We start from the raw sequence: 25,296 nt of genomic DNA, 5'->3' as shown, positions 1-25,296 counted from the left end.
TTTCTTATTTTGAGAATGAGTATTCAGAGAAATCTGACCTGTACACCTTCACAACTATTTGGGCTACATGAGCTGTGTTATAAAATCACACAGCCTCAAAATGTTGGTTCTAGTTACGACTATAGGTGAAGGAGCCATCGAGGATAGTGCTATTGCTACATACCAACCTATCCATCAGCAACTTTGTGCAACAATGCAACAAAATTCCATACGTATATGCACATACAAGCAGGACTGTTTTTATTTAATAGCAGAGGGATTTTCTTTTTGTACAAGATCCAATGAGATCTTAGATTGAAAGGCAATTTCCAAAAGGGTAGTTTTAAACAAGCGTCAATGCTAGCATCACTATTACATCTCTGAACAAAGAAGCTACAAGGATTACATTACTTTCTTGGGATTGTGTTAAATCTAAAGACTGAACTTAATTATTGAAGTGTTAATTCCAGGATACAAATGTTGCTCAAGACATAAATCTACTGACAGTCATTATAAATAATTTCATCTTTTCTATCTTTGCATGGCATCCAGTTCAAAAATGAGCATAAAAGGGAAAGTTCTGTTCACAGAGTAATTCAAATTACTTTCACAGTATGAATTTCCACCCCATGCTTAAAAGAGGTGCAACAGACAAGAGTGCCATCAAAAGACCCCAAGTCCAGAGAGGGCAAATTACATAAGTTGCATCAGGATTACAAAATTATTGTAACCTATCTCCTAATTTCATTCAAGAGCTCTCTCTGCAGCATCTATTTTACAGATAAATTTAAGTACTACGGTGAAATCCATTTCTATAATAAATATGACTATTATCTATAAATTAATAACTGACCCTTGAATTTAAAGTCTTTCAGTAGTACAAAAAACAATGGCATAATGGCAATTTTAACAGGAATTGAATGTTCTGGGAAGAAAAAAATCATCACATTTACACCATTATTGGTATACTGTTATTACAAGTAATACAGAGTAAAATTGGCTGCCTGAAATATTTTATCTTGCTAAATATGTAGTTTGTGCTTTCTATGACTGGATTTTTTTAGCCATAAGCCTTCCATGAAATTAAACACAGTTCCTTTTTCGTAACATAACTGTACGAACGCACTCTTCTTCCCAGCAAAGATTTAGCAAAATACAGTATTGACAAACACTGGATTTTTGCCAGGCCATGCACCATAATACATAGTATTACTGTTAGCTAGTGGACATGATCATAAAACACAATATACAGCCACATTCAAAAGTTTCAAGTCCTTCCCTTCAGACATTACTGAACTTCTTGGTGCTTCTACTCTGCTCAAAATGAGCAGAACTCAAAGACCTATTTTCTTGTGCAAAGAAATCTGAACTACACAGGCCTCATACAGTAGGGTGATTACATGGACACTTTTTAGAAAAAATGCAGATCAGATGAGCACACATATGGCTTCTGGGGCTTCCTATTGTACAGATGCATTAAGAGCAAAGAGCTGTCTGAAAATAGCTGACTCCTGTCACACAAGTCCTACCACTCTAAGCTGGCGATCCTGGCTAACAAAACTCACTATCATTCTCTCCTCAGCCAGGTGTCCCTACTCCCAAATGAACAACCAAAAACTCTTCTCTGTTGACAAGAAATACAGGCTTCTAACTCAAGAGACCACCTGGGGAGACTCTTCCTTTAAGGAATCCAAACATCACTGAATCACAACATCGTACTATTCGCAGTACCTTACTTTGGACTTCATCTGCTTTCTTTTGGGCATGATAATATTCCATCTCCAGCCTAGGCTGGGTACTAACAAGGTTGGGATTAGAAGCAGAGAAAGCTCTGTTCAGACTTCTTTTCCCTTCCCCTCAAGGAATTAATGCTAGGCATGAGATTGATCCAGTTGCTGATGCAGAGTTAGAGATCCAGCAACGAACAATGTAGGAGGATAAAGGTTACAGACACAACGACTGCTGTTTCTGCATTGCAGTCAGCCATGAACAGTTTCAGACATCAAACTGTACCAGCTGCTCCCACAAATGGTTCATATATACCACGTGGTGTGGAGGGAGGGAGCCACACAAACACCAGAAACTTGTGGGGAAAGCAGGTATGCAGCTTTGTGTGTTGGTCCTGGGCTTTGAGATTCCATTTCATTTAATTATCACAACACTTCCGGACCATAAGAGTGTCTTCATGCTCAAGAGAGACAGATATGCACTGTTTTTCCTTTGGTTATGTAGATCACCAGCTGGGATTAGGAGGCCCCTGACTTGTCACCTTGCCCCTCCACCCACTAAATGCCTCATAACTACACCTTTTCCAGGTATCAATATATGGTGGTATATTGATAATATAGAAAATAAGCAAGCCCTCCATCCACCCGCACTAACCTCGTGTCATCTTCAGTCACTACGGCACCACCAGGCTTACTCTCAGAAAGGGAGGACCTCCACACCTTGTTTCAGTGTTGTGCGGGATTAGTTGCCCATTAAAGCAGATGCATGCAAAGGCTTTATTGAGTGGTTCAAATGGACAGATTTAATTTCTTCTGCCCATGAAACAGAAGCCTGGTGCCATCAAGTTGTGACACAAGGCAAAAAGTTATTGTGAGGACCATCAGATGACCATACTGAGCTCCACCAATTTAAGACAACTTTTAACACTCTGATTTGCAAAGCCTTTTCATGCAACACAACGGGCAGCCCCCTGCACTTACACAAAGTAGAATGCAATCTTCAAGGGCCAAACTTTCCAAGTCTTGCTGATAGAAAACCCTGAACTATTGAACTACTTGAGGCCACCCTGGTACAATCGCTCTCTTAGTAAATTCAGCAACTTCAGTTATCACTTCAGTGCCCATTTCTGTATGGGGCTGTGGTACCACGAGTCATTCTCTGCCCTGTATAAGCGAATGGCTTCGCCACCCATACAGTGAGGAGAAAAAGATATTGTTAGACTTAAGCTCTCAGAAATTCCTCCCCTAAATACATATTTAATTAAAAAATATAGTAAGGTTAATGACCTCAAAAGAGATGATTGAAGCCTACTGCTCTTTCCTTTTGCCCTCATTCTGAAAAGAGGCACCACTAACTGTTTAAATCCCTCTCAAGTCACCTGACAAAGGAGAAGTTCTCTCTTTCCTCCAGGTTCTACAGTAATTCAATGACAAGTAAGGGCACCATTGTCAAAATAACCAAGTAAGAATAACCCACTGCAAGATCTATTTGTGTTGTTTCGGGTTTTTTTTGAATTATAATTGTTCACTTAATTGCCAATTCACAAAATTCAATGAGCTCTTAAGACAAATTAGATGTTCTACTGTAAAGAAATTTCCACCATACTGTGTTTAACTGCTTTAGCTGAAGTTTTGTATTATGCACAGTAGGAAGAGGCTGTGATTATCTGAAAGCACACATGCTTCAGGCAGAAAACACTTCTTGAACTTGCGAGTTTGTCACACTGAATTGGGGAAAATTGCTGGAACTTTTATCAGCTATGAAACTGGAACAACTGATACATTCCAGCTAAATATACAGAACTGGACAAAAGTAGTAGTTATTAGGGTAACTAGAATTGAATAGCTTTTACTCAGTAGCAGTCCTTTAATGAAGAATGTTAACAGAGACAAGCTGCCACTGTTTGGCACCTACTCTAAGAACTAGTTAGCTGGTGAACATAAGCAGGAAGGAAAGGTTAAAGAGAAGGTGCCCGAGTGGCATATTTTTAAGCGCATTAAGGCAGCTTCTTCAACTTTCAACTAACTTTGAGGCCAGTGCTTGCTTTTAATTAAAGTTTTAGTTGACATACACAAGGTTAAGAGGGAATTGCTGTTTTGTCCTGTCATAATCCCTTCTCTGCAGAGCATTCTGGAACACCTCAGCTATAAAACAGAGCATAAAATCTAATATTACTGTATTGTAGCACTGTCTTAGCCTGCGGGAATTTTCATAAAATTGCAGTAAGCAAACAGAACAGCCTACAGTGATATTCCTGCAGATCTTGTAAGACATCCTTCTTTTATTTCTCAAATTATTGATACAGGACATTACTTTTTTTTTAGCAATTTAAATAGACACTTAAGGTGACTTCTACAGTTTCAATATCAGTTAAAACAAAGAAATACTTAAAGCCCCATCTGTTTCTTCTCCCCCAGTCTATCTTTTCTCCCATTGTTTTGCTAGCAGCTGAAAACCCAGACTCTATTTCTTCTTTTGGGATAGATGTTTCAGCTTGAAAGAAAGAATTACAGGAATCAGGATAGGACTTGTTATGTTGCTAGCAGTGTTAGGTGACAAAAAGCAGTATTTTCTACAAAAAGAGTAAATTCAGAACTTTTCATAAGCCTCGATGTTTGAATTTAATTGGAGAAATAGTAACAGATAACTTGTAAAAAAAGGAGAATTCATTAACAGTGGAAAAAGAAACAGGTTTTCCTCAAGTAAATTGCCATCTCTTGGGCAGGAATCAATGTACCAAGAAGTCCCAGACCTGAGGATTCAAGAGCAGAATCAAAGCTTCCCAAGCTCAAGAAAAGTTTTGAAATATGAGTTTGGATTTGTTAGTATGTTTTGACTGGGTTCTATTACCAGAATATAAAGGAATAATATACATACAAGGCACCCTGAAATCAGTTTGGTACAGAATGTACAATACTCAGGACAGTACCTCTGGCTTTAGTTACGTGCTTCCACAAGGGATGGAGGACACCACCACTAAAAATCCCAGACATGCCTTGGCTCTCTCTTTCAGTTAATGTTGTTACACACAATGTTTTTCCAGTGGCTTCTATTCAGTCTGTGTTTAGCTTTCTCATCTGATTGGGCTTGCAGTATTCCCCTTCAGAGACTGCAGAATAACCCCTTTAAATATCACTCATTACTAAAATATTCTTCCCCTTCATAAGCTGAATAAAAGTCTTTCTCTTAATTCTTCTATACACTGCTAGTACGTAATATCCATGCATAATCCTAAATATATTTTGACAACGTTCAGATACCTTTATCTTCTTTAGAACTACAGAAAACATATAATACAACAACAAAAAAGCAATTAAAACAAAAAAAGGCACAGTTCAGGTCTGAAGCGTGCACTTTATTTCTGACAAGCTTTTACATATACAGCAGTTCCAACAATATTTTTCTGATAGAGGCTCCTGATTTACTTTTTTGTTACTACAATAACTATTACAATAGGATACTTCATTAAAAGCACGCAACTGAAACTCATCTTATGCATGGCAAAATACATTTCAATGGCTATCATTGGAAACCATGATTTGTAAAAAAAAAAAAAAAAAAAATCAGCACACATTCCTATTTTTACCATTTCCAATTGCTGCCTTTTATAAATCAATTTCTTTTGAATAATACTGACAAGAGGAGGTCAAACAACAAGTAAAGCTATAGCGTCATCATTGCCTCCATTTAGGCAGAGATGTAATTTCCTTCCTGCATTTAGTCCAACAAGTGAGATCCCACAGAGAAAGAATATTACATACATATTAAAGTGCTTGCAGGGCTATAGCCCTAGGTTTTCATATTGCAAGGAACTTCATAAAGTCTGATGTGCTGCTCAAACAATTCTCCTTGCTTGGATGGTAAGACATTCAAATTTCTAGAATATATATGGATCCATGGCATCTTTTGAAAAACTTCCCTTATCAGAAATCATTATATCCAGTGATATACCTATCCCAAGCAGGTAAAGTTGTTCTGTTAGATATTATGGTAACATAGTAAGTTTATCAGGACATCTTGCTTTTTTTATTAGTATTTAAAAGAAATAGGAATACTGAAAGTATTCTAGTTGAGTCTACCCCAGGGAAATAACAATGGATGATTTTACCCTAAGCACATCTTATTTATAGGCATGCTTGCATATATATATATTAGTATACAGACAGGTAATCACAGACATTTATGAGACCTGGTTATATTGATATAACAGACTGGGCATAACAGACCAGTCATTCAGAAAAGATCATACTAAATAAGGACCTACACATAAGGCCTGTCATCAAGTGCCCAAAGTCTCCAACTTAATTTGAATAAATGGAAACTGAAAGACAAACAGCCTCAGGGTTTGCAAGAAAAAAATACTGTAAGTATGATCATGTATGTACATGATAGGAAACACACACTGAGAGCTATACTAATATCATGTACATACTTCTGTTCTTATCACCTAGAATGATGAAATTGCATTTCCACTGGAGATTCTGCGTACAAAATAAAGACAGTTATAAGATTGCCTTAAATTAGGCAATCTGACCCTATGCATTGAAGAGTGAACCAAACAAAAAAGCGCTAGCTGAGAGGATTATTCAGACATTTGTAATAGATGCATTGAAAGTAAGATGGTATCAGAGTTGACCTTTTGCACCTTTGCCATCTATCTTGACTTTGCCAGCCTAGACACTGGCCTCTCGCAAGTACTGCATTCATCATACTAAAAAAATTGTTAAACAGCCATTCTGGGGAAAGGAGCGGCTCTTGAAAAATTATGTAAGCAAACATGCATCTGGTGATGTCTTGATCTAAACCGTTGTTAATATAGGCAAGCATCACATTGCATTTTTCTTTGATTACATCACGTGCAGTTTTCCTATTAAATTTTATATTTAGTTTTACACTCCTAAGTTTTTAATCACACAGCTGTACACTTTGTGAGAAGTCAAACCATGCAATTCATTAGTTATCCAATAAAAATCAATCATGAGTTCTTCATTATTTGTTCACTTTGAGTTCATATTGAGAACTCTCAAGTACAGCAATTTATCAGCTGTACCCTGATGTGCTGCTATAAAGTTAAAATAAAGCATCAAGGTAAAACTGTACAGAGAAAAGTTTCTCTTATCTATGCCTCATGCTGCAAGATTGACCTCCTGTAGTCATGCCAATGACTGGAGTCATGAAACAGTCTCCCAAGGATAAGGTTTAAAAAGATTTAAACTTTTTTTAGTGTTTAGGTTGAAAGGAGTGCATCTTTACTTTGGAAGCATCTAGCTTCCAAGGAGTGCATCTGCCTTTGGGTAGAGGTATTATTATTAAGCTACAGCTATTACACCCAGACTGGAAAGCAAGAAGATTAAGTACAGTCCATTAGATGCTAGATGCACAAAAAACTCACTCCAGCTTTTGGAAGAAAATTACACATTCAAAGCTCTATGAACTAAGCATTTGATACCAAGTCTAATCAGAGGCTTTATTGAGTTCAGTAGTCTTTGAAGCCTTTAGAAACAAAGTTTGGAAGTGGGCAGGAATCCTATAGAATCACATACAGGTAGTCACTGAGAAGTTAAAAGTATATCTGTATTCTGACTTATTGACGTGCCTCTATTTCAACCAAGTATGTCTCAATGCAAAGTGTCTGTGTTCCCTCTGGAAACAGACAACTGGATTTCTGGCATAAGTTAGCCTATTTTGACCACTAGGGAAAAGCAGCACATACAGGAATTATGAAATTAGGGCTGATTCATCTGCCTGTTCAGAGACACAAGAATAACTCATCTCAGTGCTACAGAGCTTTTCGTCCCATGGCTTCATTTCCTTCCCAAAAGTATTTAATTAGTTTTCATGCTTTGACTTTTTCTCTTTGGAAGAAAAAATGGTGCTTGGAATAAAATGCTATAAAAATTGCTGAACGAGGAGATGCTAGTCCTCTATTAGACCTGATATGTCTAATGCCTGTTTGGGATACTCTTATAGGGAGTCAAAGACATGGGTTTACATACCTTTCAGGCAGAAGGGGGATCAGAGCCTAGACCTCCCACATTGTGAGTTCTTCCAGCTTTGCCACCACATCTTTCTTTCATGAAGAATCTAGGCATCTAACTTTGTACTTTCTTGTTGCACCGTACATCAAACCAGTTCATTCACTGCTTGGCTCAAGCTCACAAGCAGTCAACTTGCTTGTGAACCGCACAGGCCTTTTGGGGAGGGATTGCAGGTTGGTAAGCATTATTCTCAATATTCAAAAATGTGCCCAGATCTAACAGGTCACTAGAGAAGCAGAAAATCTTTTGATCATCAGAACTAAGATTTCATGTTGGGAATGACTCTTTAATGTGTCCTATACACTCTCATCCTGCAGTCTTGCACAGGAAAATGTCAAGCACAGGTGCCTCACTTAACACCCTATTTGTTTGCTTCCACTAATCTAGACTCACATTTAAGCTCATTTTTAGAATACAAGTGGAATCATGTTTATCTAGTACAGAGGGGTGAATTCCATCATCAAAGAAGTCTTACCAAAAAGGAAAGGAAGCATGATAGTGATCATAGTAGAGCTACCTTCAAAACTTGTTATATTTGGTTATGAGAAGTAAGTGTTATGTTGTACTTGATTGTAGTGAGCTTATTTTCTCTCAAAACCATAGCCAGGTACACAAAACAGGAATCAGGCAACAACTCAAACACATCTTTTTTTAAGTATTTCAGAAGGGAAACACATTTTCTTGGCTTTTGTTTTTCCCCAAACGTTTCTTAGAAAAGCTGTGGTCTAACACACATCTGAAATAACATCATAATGATGCTTTCAAAACACAAGCTAAATAATCACACTCTCAGTTTATTGCAAACCAATTTGAATCCTTCATAAGTGGTTAATGAATTCAACCAGGACCTTCCATTTGGTACTAAACAGTAGCTTCTGTTGATACACTACTGAACTGTGCATATAGTGTGTCTACTTTATAGACAAATCCTATTTTAACTCACTGGGATGCCTTTTTTTTGATTAAAAATAATATAATTATCTTTTGGCCAGAAGTAATGGAAACTATTAAGTGCATAGGTACTAAAGTGAATAGAGAAGTTTAGTGCTGTTCTAAGTTCAAAAGAAAGTTCATTCTCTTCAGACAGAGAAATCTTTCCAATTTTCTTTTTATGTCACCAAACTTTGAGAAAGTGAAGTTTAAATTGTATTGCAGAAGAGCAATTAGCAAAAAATATATAATGTACAGGCATCTCCTCGTGTCTCTTATTGCCTGTTTTCTCTGTAAGTATAAATTTGATCAGCTGCAAAGCTGTCAGTTTGCAATTAATCCAAAGCTGATGAAACATCTAGACAAGTATAAATACATAGTACTGAATCATGAAGTAATGATTTACAGAATTCTTTTTCCCATTTTTCCTGGTTATGTTGTCTTTATTGTGGATTCCTCCATTTCACTAGTGGCTTTAAATACTTAAAGATAGTCTTATTAACATTTATAAGTAATAACCATAGCATCAGTAATAAAAATCAATGCATACAAGAAGTGACTCACTAGCATGTTGATGGTGCTCTTCTTCACTTTGGAATGGGCTGAATTCATAAGTAGATATTTTGCTTTTCAGTAACAAAGTCAGAACATTGTCCAGTTTCTCTACAGAAGAAAATTTAAAAGCCTGTTTAAAAGAAAAAGAAAAAAATATTTAGTACATTTGTTGCGTATGTATTTTTAACTTTATCCTCAGGGTGCTGGTTAATCAAATTACTCAAAACAGTATTATTACAAACTCACTCTTAGTAAGAAGAGCATAGTTTTTGAAAGCTACAGAAGAGATATTCTAATACAGAAGGAACATGATAACACGATCCAATTGAAGAAAAACAGGTATTATAACTTATGAAGTTCAGCCATGACTAAAAACTTCTGGATGAAGGGTAAAGACAGGAAGATCTGTGTTTATCAGCTCTCGATTTAGCTACAACAATGCAGTGTAATAACCAGGAACTGTTCTGACAGATGCGAGGTGCCAATAAATCCAAGGTGTTACTACAGCAGCAATTCAGGATGAGTTTAAAGACTACAGCAGCTCTCTGTTATCCAAAACCTTTACATTAAGATTGCGTGCTTTGCTAAGTAGGAAACAGCTTCAGTTCCATCAACCAAGGCATAACATTGCTGACAGATTAAGAAACTGATAGCAACCAGTTAGATTAGCTTCCTACTAAATACATAGTCTTTAGACAAGGGAAATCCTCACTGACTGCCATGAGATCTTTTTTTGATTGCCTGTTTCTGGACAGAAGACCTAGATCTATTCCTAATGACTCTCAAGGTAGCCATAATTAAGTGTTTCTTTCCTTGGTGTGACAAGAGAAGCATGACTACAGAGATTTGAACAACAAGGATATTTTACACTGAGTACTACGGTGCTAGTCCAGTCCGTGCTGCACTGGGCACCAAAAGGAGCTCAGCCACAGCAGAGACGCGGTCAGGAGAAGTTGGTTTACTCTGCTCAGGTGTCAGCAGCCCTGCATTAAAGTTTGCCTTCCCATAGCTGAACTGTTTCTAGCCAAGACAATTCTGGGACTGCAGACACACTTCGCATATAAACTTAAAAAGAAACTCTGTGACTGGCATGCTGAGGAGAAAAGGATGGTGGGGTCGACTGATGAAACATGAAGTTTAATTCCCGAGGCTGTTAAAAGTGAGTAAGAAAATAAGTGTGACATGATCAGAAAGTGTTGAGTACACAGGCAAGATACAATTTTCATCTGAGTCCTACCCAGAATTAGAAGACAAGTTTGTGCATATAGCTACCAATAATAAAATATGATTATTTTTCCCATAATTAATACTTGCCCTTCCAATATTGATTACGATACATAAAAACCATTATATTAACTTGTGACCTATTTCTTCCCATAATTCACCCTTTCTGTACTGTCACATTATATTCTCTGTATTTGTTATTCAATAATTATGAATACATAATTTAGTCCTCAATAACCAAAGCAATAAGGATTAAAAAAAACCCACACTGCCTAGAAAAAAATTCTTTAAGGATTTTTCTAGAATAAAGATCTAACCTGAGTACCAGACTTACAGTGTGAATGGAGAAAGGATATGCAAAGCCTCCCAAATATCTATCAAACCCCCCCATTAACATGAATAACCACATTATATTTAAAAATTATTAAGAGGACTAGTATTAAAATTCAGTTAGGAAACCATACTATTCTCTCTTATTCCGAGTAGGTCTTCTTAGATATGTGTCCTGGTTTTGGCTGGGACAGAGTTAACTTTCTTTTTAGTAGCTGGTACAGTGCTGTGTTTTGGATTTAGTGTGAGAATGATGTTGATAACACGCTGATGTTTTAGTTGTTGCTAAGTAGCGCTTATCTTAAGCCAAGGACTTTTCAGCTTCCTGTGCTCTGCCAGCAAGCAGGTGTGCAAGAAGCTGGGAGGAAGCAGAGCCGGGGCAGCTGACCTGAACTAGCCAAAGGGGTATTCCATACCATGGAACGTCATGCCCAGTATATAAACAGGGGGGAGCTGCCCGGAAGGCGCGGATCGGGAACTAACTGAGCATCGGTCAGTGGGTGGTGAGCAATTGCATTGTGCATCACTGTTTTTTTTCCTCCCCCCCCCCTTCTTTTTGTTGCATTCCTTTTTATTACTATTATTATTATATTTCATTATTACTATTGTTAGTATTATATTTTACTTTAGTTATTAAACTGTTCTTATCTCAACCCACGAGTTTTACTTTTTTTTTTCCTTTGCTTTCCTCCTCCTCACCCCACTGGGAGGGGGAGGGGGAAACGGCTGCGTGGTGCTGAGTTGCTGACTGGGGTTAAACCACGACAATATGGTATCATCATTGGTACTACCTTAATAGAGTTCTATCTAGAGTAGGACAAAAATAGCTAATAACGCAGGAACTAGCTCAGATGAGTGTATATGAAGATATTGTGCCGTGAAGAAAGACGCTCAAAACCACCAGTATTCTCTGAAGCAACTATATAGCAGAAATTCCACTATATAGAGAATAAACATATAGGTGGGCTTCTAGAACAAACTAAACCTGAAGTAATATTTTTAATTTCCATTTAAAATGGCAGGGACACCCCTTACACATTTTGCTACCTATCTAGCCCTCTCTATTTAAAAGAAAATGAACAAACAAAAAACACCCCAACACCACCTGCCTCTTGTCATCTGTCCTGAAATGCCCAAGGAGCAATTTCAGACAGAATCCATTTCAGACTGTCTTGTATATCAAAGCCAAATAAACATCCCACAGTCTCTTTTCAGCAAGCACTCAGGGTAATCTTGCCTACAAAGCTCCTCTGCTTTTTAATATGAGCTGAGGCAGGAGCCCTTCCATCTCCCTTTTATTCAGGCAGAAATCTGGAGGATGAGTACCTTAAGAGTGTATAGCTCCTACTTTGCAGACAACCACATTTACATGGGATAAAACAACATTTCACAACCTGAGATGGAGCAAGTTCTTAAAGTGAGAAGAGCACACAACTTCAGGAACCTGCAGCAAAATTTTCAAGGCCATAAACAGTTGCATGGCTTAACCACATCAGGCTAGCTCAGTTTTCACAAGTTGCTAAGACAGAAGTTAGACTGTCTGATCTCCCAAAGGGTACAGATTAAATTAGAGCTAAATTTCTCATGCTTTAACAGACCTGCCTTTCGATGACCAGCCTATCTATTTCTATGATTACCAAGTCAGGCACAATACACTTCTTATACACAGTTATCAGTGCAATTTGCTTCAAGCTTTCCACCTCAAATTTTTTCTCTTACTCCAGGGATCTAAAATCTGAAAGCTCAAGCAATGATTTAACAAGCTATCTTGTTAACTAAACCATAACAAGTAGCTTTGTTCTGCTACTCTACAACAAAGACACAGTAGGAAAATCTAGTTTAGTTATTTAAAAAAAAAAAAGCCTATGTTAATGTCTTTTATCTCACATACAGCAGAGCCTGTTCCAGTACTTATGTGAAGATAATAACAGAAATAACAGTGAAACAGAACTAGCAATAGGACCACTCTGCACTCTCCAGCTCCAGACCAACATAAAGGTCACCTCCTCCAAGAAGGAATTCAGTTTAGAGACTTTTACTTTACTGGCCATTCCTGCTCCAGAGCACTCACAGACTCTAAGGATGCTGCATTTACATATTTTGCTGTACGCTACACAAGTCTCTACAGGCCCATGAAATCTTCCCAAGAAATCCCACCAACGCTATGCACCTAATGTTCATGCTGAAGCTTCACCAAAGCCAACAGAAGTAGAACTATGTTTAAAGTTAAGCACACTGCAAGGGACCGCTGAGCCAGTCAGGAGTTTGAGAAAGCCCACATTTTATCTGAATAAAGATTTAAAACATGACAGAAAAGAAGTAAAAGCACTACTTTCTCCCTGTGTCCTTGCAGGCAAGTTCTTCTTTCCAGGAGCCGCTCAGAAGTAAGCTAGTGAGTTTGTGGGCAATTCTTCCCATGCTCTCTGAAACACAGCCAACTGCTCTCTGCTCCGCCCTTCAATCTTGGTCCTTCTGCAAGTGTGCTACCTGCCCCAGAGCTCATCACCAGCAGTTTGTCCTTGCTCAGTACCACCTCCCCAGGTGCAGGCACTATTTCCATTCCCTCGCTCCCTTTTCAGAGCAACAGGACACAGCTGTTAACAACAGAGAAGCCCCAAGTGCTGACCATCACACCTGGGCTTCCAAAAACATCCTTGAAAAAGGAGACGACCAAGCACATATTTTTTTACTTTTGTGAACGAGATGATCCACATTCTTTAATAACTGCTGCCAAAGCCCTGAAAATATGTGCCACTGAAACACAGCATACACAGCCAGTAAATTAACATATTTCTCACCGGCTTTAGCAGTACTAACAAGGTTACATTTACATAAACTTCTTCAGTAGTTCTTACATATCAGACATTACTTCATATGCACTTCAATATCTAGATTACTTCTGCCAAAGAGAATGGACTAGGCTTAAAAATCACTTAGGCATTTCTGACAATTTTAGCCAGTGACAGAATATGGAGAGATTTCATACTTAGAGGAAAAGAAAGAAACATTTTAAAATAACAGCTGCGGACGTGGCTTAGAAGATTGAAATATTAAAAACAGTTTCAAAGGAAGTATCTCTGGGGATCAGGTAAAGGCGCATACATAATAGCACCACATAAGTCATATAGCTATTTCTTACAAGTTTTCATAGAAAAAGCTGCAGTTTATTTTCATTCTTCTTTTTCAATATACACTGTAACTGGAATCCTGTTTGATGACTATGATAAAAATGTCCTTTAAGACACCAAGTCTCTCAGAATCATAGGAGTATTATTCAACCAAAGTTTGTCATAAAGACTTCCTGAGTCTCTTTAAATATTCTAAGTCACTCAAACTAACATGAACCTATCAATTTCAGTAATAAGGATATGACTTTAATTTCAATTTTTTTTTTTAATCTAAGAAATCTGTACCAGGAAAGCCCAGCACTAAATAATTGAATCATTAGTTGCATTTGGTAGGAAGTCTGAGAGAAAAATCAATACAGCATGTAAATCCAGCAGAATGTTGAAATGAGAAGTTGATGAAAAGTAAAAAATGAAATATGAAAAAGTTTAATTATGAATTATAAGAACCTTAAAATCAGTCTGTACACCGGGTTACTGTAAGAGCACAAACTCCCTAAGAGAGTTTCTTTAATGCAGAATTATGTGAAAGAGAGAGAACAAAAAAACTCATGGCCTTTAGCCAATGCCCACCCCACACCGCCCACCTTCTGACAGCAAGTTCATTCAGCATTATGATTCAGTTATTATGATCCCAACTCTTCCTACTTTACTATAAAATTTCAGGGTTTTTTCTTTCGAAACTTACAAAAAGAAACTTATTTCATTTTTTACTCTATTTATTTCCTTACATTTTAAATAATTATTTGGTTGTTTAAAATGTTTTGTTAATGTTGGTAAATGCTTTTTAAATTCAGACAACTTTGGAACACAGAAAATTACAATCTATCAGATGTGGCAAAGAATTTCATCCAAAACCATGATTTGTAAAAATCTTAGCATACATTTAATCTAAAATATGGCTAGTGTTAATTTTTAATTCCTCTCTAAAAAGAGGAATTCATAAGTGCAGCGGTACCATACTTTGTTGGTCTCCCACTAAGATATATGAACTGACCTGACCATCAGTAAAAGGAATGGATAGCTGTAAGCCTATTTGTTGGGTTTTGTTTATCTGTTTGGCTTTATTGGGGGACAAAGTGGAGAAGGGGACAATAATCTCAACGAGGATAGCATCTCAAAGTAGCTGGAAGGGTTGGCAACTCAATATACAATACAATGAAAGCATTTTACTAAAGCATTGTGTCTTTGGTATGCATTACTGTAGCAATTTGCTTTCATCACAGAATTTTAATAAGGAGATACTTCTCAGATTGCAAGTATTTGTGAAAATCTTGAACTTTTCTTTGAACCACAGAGTGATATTGCTTTGATCAATAATTGCTGTAAGCTTTTCTATTTTATTTTAATTTTGTTTTCCATTGTGTTTGATTGTTACTTTGCATAGATAAACCACTGTTGCCCCAGGATACTTTTGCAAATGAGCTGATAGTCTCAAAGGTTTTAATTATCCTGGTTAAATAAAAGTTACTACTACTCCTGCTACTTGATGGGAATTCTAATTAGTATCAAGTCTGTTTTTTTTTCCTTGTGTGAACATATTTTTAAAGATTAAATTAAATCATGTTCTTTAAATTGCATCTTTACAATGTATCTTATTGCCATTAAATCAGGTTTACATGAGAGCTTAAAGTATTTTAAAAGTTTGTGGAAATAGTTTAGCTACCTACCTAGTTAGTGTTCCTCACTCCGTGGCCCAGCAGGTACTACTCAATATGATGACAAATCTTCCAACACTTACAAAAGAATTACCATTAGTATACTTTCCCACAGAGCAGCCGTGATATTGTGTGGCTTGTAAAACTTACCCGATTATAAAAATTTTCTTGGCATTAATTTTTCAGTTGCCAAAACAATAAAATTAAGAGCAGGCAAACAGTGTCTCCTCATTTAAATCCTTGTTTATTATCCAGATGAGTAAAGGTGAGGAAATTGTTAAGCGTACCTGATAGTCATAACACTACAGCTGTATTTCCTGGTGTGCACTACTGCTCTGCACAGAATTATTTTTGCATTTGAGTAGCATGTGTCTTACTAAATATTAGTCATGCTGCTTAAATGAAGGGTCAAACTCCTGAATAACACAAATAATTCTCCAGTGGAAATACCAGGTATGTTGTAGGTATCTAGGTTACCATGTTAATTATAATTTTTTAAATCATTATGACCCACTTCTTATGCATAAAATTTTAAATGAAACCTGTTAGAAGCTTACTTCGATGTCCTTCAAAATACAGGCTAAAGAATGATGGATACTAAAAAGATTTTAAGAACACATTTGTACTTAAAGTTGCACCACTTTTCTTGTGCAACAGCCTGTTTTCTTTGACCAGAAGTGACTTGCACTTGGAAGGAATCTACCCCCATCCTTAATAGAACACTAATAATTCAATACATCATTTTTTATTAATCCTTTCGTTATGAGTGTAATGCCTTAGGTGGTAGATAAGGTAGATTTGTCACAGGAAAATGAGACTGTCTGCACTGGAAACACAGACTATTATTTTTGTTCTGGCTTTGCAATTACAATATAGACATCATGACAAGTCTGCTTGGGCTACCCACCATTCAACAAATGATATCTAAGATTCCGTCCTTTCTTAATAGATGCTTTCTTTTCTTACTATTTTGTATGTGCCATTGGCAAAGGACATGCTGCAGAGCACTGCAGCCTGCTGTGCTGATTTGAAACCCAGCTCAAAACCTGAATTCTTCTAAATATATGCAAAGAATCTGCATGGCAACCAGCAAACCACATGAATGATAATTCAGCAGCTGTAAATGGACTCTATATGAATAGCAACCTACTGTCTTCCATACAAGCTATGCCAGAAAAATCCCGTTTGCTAGTGAATGACTAATAATCCTCCAAATACAATGTGATTTAAGATTACTTGCTTCTATTGGTTTTAGAACATACTAAAAAGAACACTTTAAATGGAGAGGGACATCGCCACTATTTGTTATTATTTTCATCCTCTGTAATGCAGGACGTTGTTCATTGGTCATATACAGCACAAAGGATGTTTATATCACTCTCTAAACAAAAACAAAAAAAGAGAGAAAAATTGTTTTCACTTGCCTGACTTGCTTACAACTAGACATCTCAAAGACAGGCCTCTAATCCTGAGCCTATTATTGAGCCATTACTCATCACTGTGCAATCAAAAGATTGTGTCTTATCTCTTAGCTCATATAGGCATTTATATTCTATTTTCTTTTATTAAAAATGCAGAAGTCAACTTACCTGACAAGTGAAAGCTATTGGGTCAGCCACTTTCTTAAAAATGTGCTCAATCTCCTCTAGTGCAGTATAGTACTCGATCTGCGCTGTGGTCTTAATGAATCCCCCACAGTAGACATTTACATATACAGGGCCAGCAGGAAAATCTTATAAAACACAAATCAGAACAGTAGACGAAAATATTTTACAGTCCCAGACCAGAGGTCTCGGGGAATGAGTAAAAGAACAGGAAAATATCACAGAAAAGGCATAGAATCGATGAACTGGATTTGCATTTCACAGATGATTTAGTGTAGTTAGTTTTTTATCCAGGTCTTTCAGTCTAACATTAAAAAGCTGACAAAAGAAAATACATATCTGTAAATCCATATAAAACAAAGCTATTGTATTGCTTCACATTAGAAAGGAGATGAAAACAGTATGCTTCAAATTTCCAACTTCCCTTTCATAGACTGATGACCTATAATCGGCTCCCTTATGCCTACAAATTAAGGAAAACTTGATTTATTACAAATAGTGAAATTGCTATTCATCTTTGGAAACATTTTTCTTAATTGCAGGCAAGGTTCTCAAAAGTGGACTTGAACTAGGCTGCAGAAATTGCAATATAATTACTTCCATTCCAGTTGTTTATCTAGTAAAAGCAAAGGAAAGAGGCAGTTGTACAGTCTGTTACTTAAGTATGACTTGCTCTGTGTATGCAGCATGAGCCCTCTTTATGAGCACATTTTATAATTCATTAGTATTCATTGTGCCAGGCATCCTGCTGTACCATACCAGCACTAGCACGGTTTTCTTAAAATTCTAGCTCTGCCCACAAAAGAGTGATAAAAATGGGCAGCCCTGAAAATGGAGAAGAATAATAGGGCCAAAGAAACTAAATGAATAGAACATCACCTTAAATCACTTAAATGGAAACTGCCCAAATGCTTTTTTTTTAAAAAAAAAACCAAACATTTTTCTGATAACATCAGATCAGCTGGACCCTATTAAAAAAGGGTACTCCCAAAGCCTGCAGAGAGAGACATTAAATAAAAATGATGTAAGAAACAAAATTAAACTTGAGCTGCAGCTCTGCCAAATTTTTCATAATATTTCATTTACTGTTCATATTTTATTTCTTCATCCACTATAGAAACCTTCCTGCAATCAACAGTGTTCTCAGAGAATAATTCTGGAAGAATCTTTTAAGATCTGTGAATGAGAATTTCAGCTTTCCCTCTCTGAAATCCAGTTACAGTTTGGTCATGTACTTCCCAATCAGGTCTCTAAAAACAAACTCTCTGCACCATCACAGTGATAAAGAACTTTCAGGCCTTATGTGGCCATCGTCTCAGGACAGTGTTCAGGATGAAAATCAGGCCACAGAATTACCCAAATATAGCTCCAAGAAGCCACTGTTGAAAATTTTAGCCTATATATATATATTTCTTCCTATCTAATGTTGCATTGCAATAGTGTTAGAATAAAATACTATATGGAGACTGCATACAGTGCAGTAGCAAGCTACACTCTGAGTACTCAGGTGAAAAATGTTTTCATTGTTAACTCACATCAGGTGAGTGGGGATAAGTGGGGCCCTTAAATCTGCACAGATCTCCTAAGAGAAACTATTGTTAAATAGTTGAAATTGTTGGCAACTAGTTAGGGATGGAGCAGTTGAAAAAAATCATTAGAAACCAGCAGAGCTGAGTAATACAGAGAAATGGCTTGGACATGAACAAAGAAAAGAAATTATTTCCTGTGTCAGTAAGAATTATAGAGAGGAGTATAACCAAATTTCCTGCATTAAATATAAAATGAAACATTTTCATAACAGAGTAATAAGAAAAGAATATTAGCTTTGCATTTTATGGCAGTGATTTTGAAGAATGTTAATCTGTGACTAATCAATGACATTTTAAGACTGCCACCTGCCATTTAACCACACAAAAACAATTTAATAGAACCTAGTTTCCCAAAAATCACAAGGCCTTGTTTCTCTGCATTATTAATAAATGTTCTGTGTGCAAAACCCATGTACAGGAAACACCTACAAAATAGTGGGAAGTGAAACTACTTACCAGAAAAAGTGAAGAGAGTCCAAAATTTTCTGTTTACTTAAAGGTAAAGAATGTTTTTCTTACCTAAGGCTTTCATGTACTTGACCTTCTTATTCCAAGAGGCTGGCTGTGTCCTAATTCGTTGATTATCTGCTATGAATTCAATTTCTAAAGTTTCATCATCTATTTCATCTTTCAACAAAATGAATATTTCACCAGGGTTCTATAAAATTAAAATATGTTCCTATCAGTCCTTCAGAAAATTATATTGAAAGTGTAAAATGCAAATGAAAACATAAGTTGGAAGGAAAGTTCCTTTACCAACGGCTTCGTACAAGAGAATCATAACACCAAAACATGATCCCATCTCAGTGTTATCCTTCAGTATTTTACTGACATAAATGACACAATTAATGTAGTATTTTAAATTCAGCTTACCTAACAATATTTTAAAACAGTATTTTAAATGCATATGTAGGTGAATTGTTACACTTTCTAAGACCATTCTACTTTATAGTCTAGAGTGACATTCAGCCTAATAAGAAGAACCTAAAATACTTCAGACTCACTTAAACTCTTACAGTGAACTGACAGTAAAGTAAGACAGGAGCAGCAGGTAATGTGAGACAATACTCCTCTACTGCCTCCTGAACCAGAAGGAATGTTACTCCCTTAGAACTGTACTGATTTCAACAATGAAATAATGTAAGTCATCTTTGAAAGACAGATAGCAAGCAAAATACATGACATTCCATGTACACCGCAACCTTCATATCTGACCTTGGCCACTCACTTATATAAAGGAATGCAGTGCTGGATATTGTACTTCCTCTGTTTACATTTTCACATATTTTCTCACAGCAACTCTGATTAAAAACAAACACATATGAACATTTGTGTCCATTGGATATGCATGCAGATATGTAGATATAAATATTTCTGATTTCATTTAAAATCAGACAAGGTATATGCTCACACAAGCACTTGTTGTGTATACCCATCATGGATTCTTGCCAAGAGACACTCCATCTCTGTCAAGAAGTGCCTGACTACATACTCCCTCTAAACTACAAGGCCCACATGACAGTAATATCTCTGTCCAAGCTGCCAAATAATTCTAATAGAGATAAAGTCCCTCAGAGGCTGTCCTGAAACTATTTTATTTGGAAATCTTTTGGCTGCAGTGTGAATGTGACGCAAAGGCAAAATAAATCCCATTGCAGTCTCAATGCACTCTCATTTTGGCCCCTTATCTGCTATTTGTTTTCAAAACTGTTATAGTATGAATGAGATTGCAGCAGGAAGAGGAGAAGAACATTGACTGTTATCCCAAAGATTTTAGCATCCAAAAACCTTACCTCACATGATATTCTTCCTGGAAGCACCAATATCGGCTGCTCATTAGTTTCTAATGTTTCAGAAAGTACCTCTGTTTTAAAACCGAGGTCTGTTTCTTCTGATGCTCCTCTGACATCTAACAAGTTAACATCAGAGCTAGTCTGGTGATCTGAAATAAATAATGTGGAATGAGGACATTGTTAATAATCCCAGATCAACAAAACATGGCAATGATGTGGTTTCCAACATATTACTCATATGGCATTTGGAGTCACATTAAGGGCACTGCATGAAAGCCTGGCAAAATTCCTTTTCATATAAATGTGGTGAGGTTTCCCCCTTTGATAAAGAGCTTGCCTCTGAAGTTCTGATCCTGCAGCCTTTATTTATATGAACAGGCTCTGCTCATGCTTCATCTTACTAAAGTCAAAAGGGACACGGCCTTTAGACCAAAGTTGTTGTGACCCACAAGGTCACAGAGATCAGCCAGTTTTGTAGTCTCAGAAGAACAAACTCTCATACACTGGAATAAACTGGGATTTTTACCACTCTTGCTTTCCCTATATGTAAACAAGGACATGCTACACACTTACAACATCAGCCCACCTGTCTACAGGAAGGATTTATGTGAGGGCAGTGATACCTGTGACCAGGTAACTATGACAGTAGACACAGATTTCCTTGACACAGACTCCATAGTCTTTGCCTTCCTTCGTAGACAAAACAATGGACTGAAGGCATACATTTTTTGTGTAGGATATTCTGGGTTTGGAAATGCTACGCCAGTCATACAGATAGCTTGCAACCAGTTTCTTTTCTGTTTTGCTGTACCGGTAAAGGCCCAAGAGCCATAGTGAATCCTTCACCAAATCACAGAATTTTAATGAGGAAATATAAAAGAACTGACAACTGCATCTGCAGAGCTCTGACTAAGCCTGTGTTTTAGAAAAGCTATTCTTCACACTTGCTACTTCTCAGCTGTATCACTACTACTCCTTTCCAGACACTCTATTACCCTGTACAAAACGCTCTTGCCACCCGTCTCAAAGGACTGCAGCAGCTCTTCATCACGCAGGATTACTCAGCATATTGCAGTCACCTAGTTAGATTAATGATATCATTCCAAGCAGCTCAGAGTTAAAAAATCTTGACTGGCTGGTGAGAAAATATCCTGAGAGACATCAACAGTGTCTTGCATTACTGTAAATTATGGAACACACAGTCAATTACATTCAAGGACACAAATAACTTTTCAGGCACATCTTTTCCTCTTAAATGGATGTAGAATATTAACATAAATTAGTGATGGGCAGAATACAGAACAGTAGCAATTTGGCTTTGCTCAAACAAGTACCACAGCCATTTTGAGTTTTTTCCAAAAGTGCCCAAGTGACTGAGGTACACAAACCACACAGTGCTCCTAAATGGCACAGAACTCTTTCCATTCAGCATCAATATTGGTAATTTACAATTAGTTTTCTCACTTCTTGCTTGCCTTTATTTCCCCCATGTGTACCAGTTTGTCTGATACAGAATGTTCCCTTTCCTTACCAACCTTGCCTTGCTTAAGAAGGCATAGATTTAATAAACTTCTTCTATAATAAATGTGCTTGCTAAGTGAAGTTATGCCAGGGAATGTAGTACAGAAACTTGGGTATGCTATGTCTGATGTAGAATTTTTTTTTTTTTCCAGATATATGCTTTGATTGTTAGAGAGATCTCAGAAAAAGGAAAAAAAAAAACAGAAAAGAAAAAAAAAAGAAGTATCATTTGTCCATGTTTTGTTGAGGAAGCTAAAGGTTCTTTGAACATCTAAGGCGGGCGGGTTCAGTGTTCATCACCAGCCAGTAAAATCTTCCCAGCCTACTTCTGCTTATATTCTCATGCTTTTAAGGCAAACTAATTCTGGATTTAAACTGTGAATTCAGTGTAGATTGGTAAAATTACACTGAACCTATGTGTAGACATACTTTACTGAATTGAAGTAGTTTTAATTCCATTTGCTTTAATTTATTTTGAAAGTTAAATAGGCTACACTGAACAAAGGCTATTTTGATTCTGAATGAGAATCCACCCACAGTTCAATGCAGTTTAACTAATCCAGCTCAAAAAGTAAGTGCATTAATTTCTCTGATTATCACTGTGAAGACTAGACTTTATTTAGCACCGCCCTTCAGAAAAAGAAAGGCCTGAACCCTTGTTGAGGAAAACAGGATATTTTATGCCCACAGCACGTACTTTGGGAATATTATGTGTTCATGTTTTAAGTGACTCATGAATCTTATATTTAAGCACATAGAATTTACTTCAGAAGACAACTCATATGAGGTGCATGCTTCTTCTGAAATTTTTTCTGCCATTTTAGGCAAAGAAGTCTTGCAAAGACAAGAAATATTTCATTATCAGATTGACAAAATGAAAGGACTGAATAACAAATCTGGTAGGCACTGGATTCTCAGATGTCAGCTTTCTGTCAGTGATCATTCTTCAAGGATCGCGTGGATGCATTCTAATCTATGTGAAGTTCATGACAGCTTTACTTCTACAGTCTGCACTCTACTTATCAAAGATGACAGTAGTTACTTCCACCTTTTAATGTCCACAACAATTCATCACTGAGAACGTCAATGCTAGTGCTAACAAGTTGGTTTAAATTAGGATAACATTTTCCTCCCACATTAATTGCATTTTAATATTTTTATTATGCCTACTGACATATAACTACAACACCAGGACTTCAACCCAGTCAGTATTAGGATTGCACAGCCCTAGATTTTAGACAAATTATTAAGAAATGTGGCTCTTACATCAAAGACTTGGATATTTAAGAGAATGAGGGATTCTTCTGCTGACTGTGAAAGTGGTTAGCAATTTATTAGCTAAAAACCATCAAGACCTCTTTCACTAAATGTCAGGTCTGCCTGACAATCAATGAAAGCCATGTACAGCAGTCCAAGAATAACAGGGATCTATATTATCACTACTATATATTTAATAACCAAACTCGAGAGCCACAATCTCCAGCACTCAGATTCCTATCAGCAGTTGCACACTATCTGTCCGAAAATGTGGAACATGAAACAACCACATGAAGTGTTATTTGTAAATGCCAAATAAGCGATACACCAGAGATTACGCAAGCCTTGGCTTGGTGGCATTAATGAAAACAATGTAGCTCATAAGAGTTTAATACTACAGTAATGAGATTCTAGTAACACAAATGGAGCAATGTATAGACAATATTTGTTTAACGTGGGCAGAAGGTGTTGCCTGATGTACAGGTCTTTGGAACACTTAAATTTTTGACATTTTCACTGTGAATCCTCTTTACAGTCTTGCTTTTAACCTGAAAGCAACGGCTAGGGAGCTCCACTAATTGCTAAGGCTTTCAGAAAAATGATCAGTTAACAAGAATTTACAACTGTAGGTGAAGATTAGCTTAAAAGAAACATAAAACGAACATCATTATAATGCTGGAATATCTAAGAGAGAGGATTTATTAAAGAATATTTGTTGCTTGGTGAATGAGTTCTCTTAACATTTTATATAACGGTGACCTATCCGTGAGGTTCTTAAAATGTAGCAGTAATGATTAAAATAATGGATGAATAAAACCGGACCCTTTCTTGTAGGATCGAAGTATAAGAAATTATTAAATATATCTAATGATGCTTAGACAGCACTATGAGGTAGAAGCTAAAAAGAAAGGAAAATCTATGCTAATCTTCCCTTGAGTATTCAGGGCGGTCCTACTGGGAATTATCGTCTATTATAGAGGGTAATGCTCCACTTCCATCTGGTTACTTTTGTTGGCTTACTTTTGACAAATATTTACTACTGAATTTACTACTGATGGTCACATTGAAAGGACTGACCTTCAATTTAAGTTCATATTTAAATAATAAAATATTACACACATTTACTGTAACAGTTACTCACCTAATTGGGCACAGTGCTGATGTTTTCAATTTTACTTCAATGTTCTCTCTTAATTCATGTAACTTCAATACATTAATTTGGTATATTTTACACAAAACCTTTTGGAATGCATTATTGCTTTCAATTTAACATTTTTAACTGAACTCACAAAATGACTTTGAAATTGCATTCCTTTGCATAAACTGAGAAATTTTAATGAAGCCTCTCTAGTCTCTTGTGGATTCAAAAATCAATGCCTTACCATGGCTTCTGAACAACTTTCATGCCACATCCATCCTCCCCCCTGGCCCCAAATTCTAACTTTTCAAATACACTCTTTAGCTATCCCTATGTCAGTTTACATGAGGATTATAAATTGTCTCTGTCTTTGATTACTTGGTACTTGCTACATGTTTTGAGTCAACAACGTATGTGACAGATTTGGGATATTAAAAATAGCAGAAAACACAAACTTATGAAAGATTTATGTGTTTTCTAAGGCTACCCATGGAATGAATCTCACAGCCAAAACTTAGTTGGTTTTACAAAAGCAAAATGCCTGCTAGCTTTACAAATTTCAGTTCTTCCTCAAGTCTTGCTAAAGCAATGCTAGCTGAAGAACTGAAACTGCATTACAAAAAAGGTCCTCATTTATCCCTAGATCACACAACATTTAAGAGGATGAGAAATATGGGCAAATCAGGTTAGGCAGATGACAAAGAATGGAAAGGTAATTAAGCGCATGTGGCCAACTTGTCACGTGAAAGAAAAGACAGGGTGTTCCAGTGTCACAGATTAAAATAAAGAGGATTACAGGGAAAAGCACTGAGGCTAAATTCAGCAGA

At 36.7% G+C, this 25,296-nt stretch overlaps 1 protein-coding gene across 1 annotated transcript in view; it reads right to left on the bottom strand.

The window, feature by feature from the left end:
* The window catches only part of BANK1 (B cell scaffold protein with ankyrin repeats 1), a 165,875-nt gene that overhangs the window by 90,088 nt on the left and 50,491 nt on the right, over positions 1–25,296 (bottom strand). Inside the window, exons 4-8 of the mRNA XM_050896054.1 lie at positions 20,554–20,702; positions 19,280–19,418; positions 17,157–17,299; positions 16,997–16,999; positions 9,240–9,360 (exon numbers count right to left, since the gene is read on the bottom strand). Coding sequence (XP_050752011.1) covers positions 9,240–9,360; positions 16,997–16,999; positions 17,157–17,299; positions 19,280–19,418; positions 20,554–20,702 — 555 coding nt within the window. The remainder of the gene's footprint in view (positions 1–9,239; positions 9,361–16,996; positions 17,000–17,156; positions 17,300–19,279; positions 19,419–20,553; positions 20,703–25,296) is intronic.

Source organism: Gymnogyps californianus, chromosome 4 (assembly GCF_018139145.2).
Source record: "Gymnogyps californianus isolate 813 chromosome 4, ASM1813914v2, whole genome shotgun sequence".
In the NCBI taxonomy this organism is placed as follows: domain Eukaryota; kingdom Metazoa; phylum Chordata; class Aves; order Accipitriformes; family Cathartidae; genus Gymnogyps; species Gymnogyps californianus.
The sequence above is the reverse complement of the archived record's forward strand: the minus strand, read 5'-3'. Positions and strand labels throughout refer to the sequence as shown.